Consider the following 6,591-nt stretch of genomic DNA (forward strand, 5'->3'; position numbering starts at 1 on the left):
ATGACAGTGGATCCTGTAAAATGTGGGAAGTAGCTGAGGTGGGAAGAGTGGCTAGCATCATCAGGTTCTTTGGGTTGCAAGTAACAGAAGAACCTACCTCAGACAATAAAGCTTGAGAGAATGCAGTCTACAGAGACCTAGCTCAGGTGAGCCTTCTCCATCTGATGATACAGTTTAGAATCCTGCCTCTCGTGGCAGGGAAGCGATACGACCATGGAAGGTCAGGGTTGCACAGATCCGGAAAGAAGAAAGTATTGTCCCTCAGCTCCTGCCTCCCATCTCAGGTTGAGTCTGTTTTCTCCATATTGTGTCGTGTGCCTCTCCAGCTGTTCCCCTTGACGAGGAGTAGGCTGTGCCCACCGCACCACCACGCTTGGCACTGCTAAAACACAGGGGCCCTTAGGACACTCAGGACCCCTCTCTCGTTCAAGGAACTGTAGGATTCATGCTAAGAAACAACCCAGCATGGTTTCTAGTAGTAAGGGGCAAGTCCACATGAAGCAGCCACCATTCCTTCCTTAGTGTAGGTTGGAAGCCACTGGTCCTACTGAGTCTGCGCACTGTAGCCTGCTACTGAAAGTTGCTCTCTGGGTAAGCCTCATGCCTCAGAATGTCGCCTGTGACACGATTCAGCCACAGGCTGTGTGATTCAAGGCAGAAAGAACTATGCTAGGGCTGCTGAGCTGCCCCCAGAGAACCAGTTCAGAGGCCTGCACCAAGGGACTTTGGAAGGGGGAGAAAGCCACTCAGCAACAGCTAGGACTCTGGTGGCATCTCTCAGCTGTCACTGGCACTCGTGGTGAAAGTAATGATAGTGGTGATATTTAATAGTTACTGTGTGCTGGGCAGTATTCCAAACACTATCTCTGTTCATTCACTTAATCACATCAAACACGTAAGTCAGAATGTTATCACTGCAACACACACACACACACACATACACACAACAGACACCAGCTTGCTTGTAGGGAATATTTCCTCTGATTCCTCAGGCATGCTTGAAATAATGGTTGATAATAATAATAAGTTTTCCTGGGCACACATGCCTAGATAAAGTTTAATTTAAAGATAGCACAGGAAGAGATGGGCACCAGTAACTAATAAAACAGAACCATTTCAACAGTGTGCTGCAATAGAATTAGATGAATTTAGTTGTTCCCAAAATACCGCGTGCTCCACTCACCCCAAGGCAGTGCTGTGAGGTGCCTACAAGGAGGAGGTGAGCTGCGATGGGTGACGATGGCATGGGTGCTTTGACGCGGCCTCGGGCACTGCTGACCGTCTGACATGGCGTCAGGAGCATTGTCTGCTCTCTGTGACTCTGGGTCATGGTGACGTGGACCAAGCAGCTTATACCATGCACTTAAAAGGTTATGAGAGACTCAGGTGACTCACATCCTGGGTGGGACACAAGATCCTATCACCCTGCTCAGAATCGTGCACAATTTAAAACCTACAAATTATCTCTAGAATTTTCCATTGGTTGACTGAGTAACTGAAAACGTTGCATAGATAGCAGGAACTACTGGGCCGTTGTCATTATTCTCATTCCCATCATCACCATTACATAGACAAGAACCCACAGCTCCATACGATAAAGAACTTCCCAAATGATGGGTCCCTCCGCATCTCCAGAGAATACACCACGACCCCTTGATGCTGCCATCTAAGGACACTGAGGCCCCAGCAGACAGGGGTGATTTGAACAAGACATAAAAATAACAGCTGAAAGGACTCAGGCCTCTAGGTCATTCTCAGTCCCTTCGTGTCCCCTTCCACAGTTTGGTGTACCACCGAATCAGACTGTGTAGCCGGAGAGGGCAGGAGTCCCTTCTCAAACACGGAATCCTGCTTGTCCCTCTCACTGGCACTTGGAGATTAGCAAGGAGTACCGGCCATTGAGAGAAGAATTTTACAGCAATCTTAATATAGCTGAATTGGGTCCCTGAGAAATTCAGCGTACACACACACACACACACACACACACACACACACAATCTCGGAGCCTACCAGGAGTCTTTATGAAGCCAGGTAGTCCCTCAACAGCCCTCCTTGGTGAGAACAGTGGCCTAGAACAGCTTGCCCAGAAGCAGGCCTGCATGCTCACAGCTCTGCCATGGGTCTGAATATTTCTAGTACTTTCTCAAAGTGAGGAGTCAAAACCACTTGACAGCTGAGAAAGCATCTCTATTGACTTTTTACAAACCTTATGATATTCTAGGTGGATCAACACTTATCACAGCCCTTTAATCTGCCAAGCGGGATAATATGTGCACGGATAATTTATCCACTGTGAGATTGAAATGCTCAATTTGGAATAACTTTCCCTACCCAGTAAATTGAGCATTACTCCGCAATTCCGGGGTTGAGAGAAAGCACAATTTAAGAAGCTTTCCCGGGTCCTTTTGTAATTAGTCGCAGCTTCCCTTGAATATTAATTTCCCCCTCGCCTCTTCCGAGTGATTTAGAGACTGTCGCAGGGATTGCAGGGACGCACCCCGAGAAGGGCGACAGCCAGCAGCGTGGGCTCCAGCACCTACTATGAAGTAGGCTGCCGAGCGTGCCCTCTGCCCCTCCACGCCGCGTGTGCTTATCAGCACAAACAGTTGAATATTTATGCTAAGAGGATTGTCAGGGGTTGCTTCTGTTACTTTAATTCTTGTTTTAAATAAATAATGAGAACATTTAAACACATTACTCTTCTTGGGGCCCCCGAGGTCAGCTAATCTTATTATTTATGAAGTGATGTGCTACATAATAGTACTTAGTACGTGTTAACAGACGCTATTATCAGGGTCGGATGCGGAGAGCAGAAGATATATTGGAATGTTACGTGTAATGTACGACGGATTGAGTGCATAGGATGCCGGTATGGCAATTAACCACATGCGAAAATAGGTGTAAAGTTGAAGTATGCTTTCCCCTGGGAATCCCCTCCCCATTAATAATCCCCCAGAGAAGAAATGTCTTCCCATGAGGGGCTTACCCAGTCCTATGACTGGGAGTGGGTGTGGCCACTCTTTGGCTGACAGCAACGGGAGGGCAGAGGTAGGGGCACCTATACAGCTGTTGCAAACACAGGTTTGGTGCATGTGCTCTGCCTGTAAGAAATCATTCATTACTTACTACACCCAGGTTTTTTCCTATGACCCTCATTTTTCAGATAACTAGAACGGAAACCAAAGCATTTGCCAAGCCCAATTTTAAATGAGCTCAACTCCCGGAGAGGGTGGTGCCTCCGAGATGTGAGGATGGCATTCCAACTTCTTCCTACCAGGCTACAGTTTAGCTGCATATGATAATTAATTTCTCTACTATTGATGAATAATCCATTTAATAAAAACGGTGATTTAAGTGTTTTCCTTGGGGACTAACTCTTGCTAGCCTCTTAATTTAATTTGGTGGAAGTTTCCCCACCTATTCATCAGCGGAAATGATTATTAACCTCTATCTGCATATATCCTTATAAACCTCTTTCTCCTTGGAGTGCCTTTTCTTCTGAGCCCAGAAAGCTGGGACACCTGTAAATCTCCAGGATCTCCAAAGTCAATCCTGGCCTGTAATATTGTTTAATCTATTCTTGGACGTTTTAATGCAGTAAATTCAATTTAATCTTTCCCAGTAATCTAGTAATACATCGAAATCCCACAAACATTTAAATCTGATAATGGCTTAATCACACACTTTAAATAACTGTTGAGATAATGAAAAAATAATTCACCATTTTAAAGGCAGAGTAACTCAATTTCCCTAGTGATTGGCTTCTCCGAAACCACTGGAGATAATGCAGATGTGGGAATTGGAGAAACCTGAAGCCCCAACCCTGAGCGGGACAGGTTTTCCTCAGAAATGTGTGTTCTCTGCCGTGCGAGCGCCTCCTCCCACTTCACCGTCCCCATCACCTTCAACAGCTGCTGTTGGAACATTCACCAGTTTCATTCTCCACGTTTCCCAAAAGTCTGGAACTTCCGGGCTTTCCCTCCAGTGGATTAATTGCCGCTCTTCCTCTCCTAGGTGCCAGTCCCGAATCGTCCGGAACTTACCAGCCAATCAGAAGCCAGACTGCCGGCCCTACTGGGAGAAGGATGACCCTTCCATGCCTCTGCCCTTTGACCTCACAGAGGTGGTTTCAGAGCTCAGAAGCAAGCTTCTGGGACCAAAAGCCTAGAGGAAGCACAAAGATATCCTGGCTTTCCTCCCCGAACCTGGGACAAGGGTAGTGTAGACGCCTCTCAACCTATAGGTTATAGGACCTGGGTTCCAACTCAAAACAGCTCAGAAATAAAGCCCAGAAATAGAGAAATGTTGAAAAATCGCACAGTGTTTTAATCTGATTTGGTGTTAAACTAGAACACACACACACACCACAAAATATTGCTCACTCTTTTTCTCCCTTGGGAGCCCTTTCTGTCCCCAAGGCATCAACAGGAATGAGCTAAGCATCGTCTCCTTTCCTCTTGGGCTTGCCACCTCAGAGACAAAGAGTAGATCCAGGCATGGAACCCCAGAGCCGGAGACAGCCACCCCAGCTTCTCATCTTGGCTTCTGCAGTTGAGCCATCCGCAGATGATGGTTACTAGCTCACTGCACAGACCTAAATTTAAGCTCAGTTGTAGCTACAAATCCCTTCTTCACGTGCCCTGGCCACATGTCACGTGCCTGTCAGGGGTGCAATGACTACAGTTTCAGACAACACATCCGGGTTTCAGGTTTACGACAGGCATTTCCCTCTTATGGTTTTCTATCTGTAGCAGCAATTGCTGCTGTAACCGTGGAGGACAGAAATGAAAAGCAGTCGCAGAACAGTAACACAGCTCAGTGAGGGCCCAACTGTGAGCAAGGAAGGAACAGCAAAGGAGACAGCCACATCCCATCTTTGCGGGGCTTCCCTGATCCAATGACAGAGGACGGCCCCACAGACGCTATTTCATGGAGTTAGCGTTTCTTTTAGAATTTCCCCATTCGTAGGTACCGGCAGGTGGCATGGATTCCCATCCCAGTGATGCCAGAGCCTCAGAGACTGTGGGGAGAGGTCAAGCCTGAATTCAGATTTCAGAGTGCCAGGGTTAAGTTCCCCACTGTGACCTTTGCCTGTCCTGTGTCTCAGTTTTCTTATCTGTATGGTGGGTATTGCAAGTACCGACTCCTAACTTGAAGATTAGGTGACGTGGCGAGCTAGAGACAGCCTAACCATCCGATACGTTATGTGAGCTGGCCTGGAAGTAGCAACATTCCTACCCCGCTGCAGCCCTTTGCTGTCTGTGTCTCATGGCCCACATATCTTTCTGCTGGCCTGGAACCTTCTGGTGGCCCCAGATACGTTGACAACAGCCCCTTCCCTCAGCCCGATTTTCTTGTATGAGTCAGGTTCTTGTACATATGGAAGGTCCGTAAACCGCAGTATTTTTGCTGCAACAACAATTCCATCTGAGGTTCCTTCCCGCCCAGAGTTGCCCACCGGACAGCAGCTGGGATTCCCTGGTACGGAAACCCAAGTCTCTTAGGCCTTGATTTGCCCCCCTTTTTCATGAATCCCAACTTCCTCATCGGTAGAGAGTGAGGTCCATTCTCACAGGGTACTGACACAGTCGAATGAAATCACCTCTGTAAGGTGTAGGTGGCTTCAGATGTCACAGGCAGGCCCACCACCACCATCCCCAGCCCTCTGGCTCTGTGGGTCATTAGGCCCTGTGGTATTTTTTCTATATTTTATTCCATTAGGTGCCAAAATTATTAGTTGGGAGATTCCACATAGAATAAGAATTTCTCTTTAAAAGTCAGGGCACCCATACTGGGTCCCCGCCCTCGCATGGCAGTGGCTTGGCAGTGGCTGTGACCTCTATGCTCCGCTGCAACCCTGCTACTCCGTGTTACCGTTTTGTAAACACACTCCCCCAGCAGCTCTCTAAACCTGCTTGCCAACGCCCCTTGGTAGAAAGCATTAGTGTCAAGTGCTCAGTACGTGTTTCTCCTGTTGAACTGTGCTCGTGGTCTGCCCGTACCGCTGTGCTGTGTGCATCCCTTCCTACACAATAAAGAATTCAAAGACGAGAAACCCAAGAGTCTGTGCTTCTCTCCTTTTACACCAGTTTTGGGGCGGGGGGGGGGGGCTTTGCTGTGTGGACGGAAGTGGTTCTCACATCAGTTGCTCCTACCTACTTTCCTACCAGCCTTTCCTGGCTGACAGGTTATAGCGCACTTGAGAAAGGTGGTCTAAAAGATGCATCACCCTCATGGGCTTTTGACCTCCCTCTTTTCAGACTCCAGCATTGTAGGAAGCCCTAGGTCAGATTCTACCACCAATCTCTGTCTCCCAGGGACTCTAAGGCTCATGGAGGCCCAGGGTACAGAGTGACTCACTTAAGAATTTATACTGTCACGGGGAGACAGACAAGAAACCAATACTGTGACAAGATCATTCTAGATGCTTGTGTTTGGAAGGGAAACACCTGGGTGGGGCGTGGAGGGGGACTAGTGACCCAAAGCAGAAGAGAAGGATAGATTATCCAGGGGTAGTAGGGAAGACCTTTCCAGAAGAGGAATAGCAATCACAAAGACTACAAGGCTTGCGGGCCCTTGGAGGTGGCTTCA

At 47.9% G+C, this 6,591-nt stretch overlaps 1 protein-coding gene across 1 annotated transcript in view; it reads left to right on the forward strand.

The window, feature by feature from the left end:
* Positions 1–6,055, forward strand: part of Fto (FTO alpha-ketoglutarate dependent dioxygenase) — a 347,190-nt gene extending 341,135 nt beyond the window's left edge. Inside the window, exon 9 of the mRNA XM_075976876.1 lies at positions 4,015–6,055. Within this exon, the coding sequence (XP_075832991.1) occupies positions 4,015–4,168 (154 nt within the window). The 3' untranslated portion in view covers positions 4,169–6,055. The remainder of the gene's footprint in view (positions 1–4,014) is intronic.
* The last annotated feature ends 536 nt before the right edge of the window (positions 6,056–6,591 follow it).

This window comes from Microtus pennsylvanicus, chromosome 6 (assembly GCF_037038515.1).
Source record: "Microtus pennsylvanicus isolate mMicPen1 chromosome 6, mMicPen1.hap1, whole genome shotgun sequence".
NCBI classification, from domain to species: Eukaryota; Metazoa; Chordata; class Mammalia; order Rodentia; family Cricetidae; genus Microtus; species Microtus pennsylvanicus.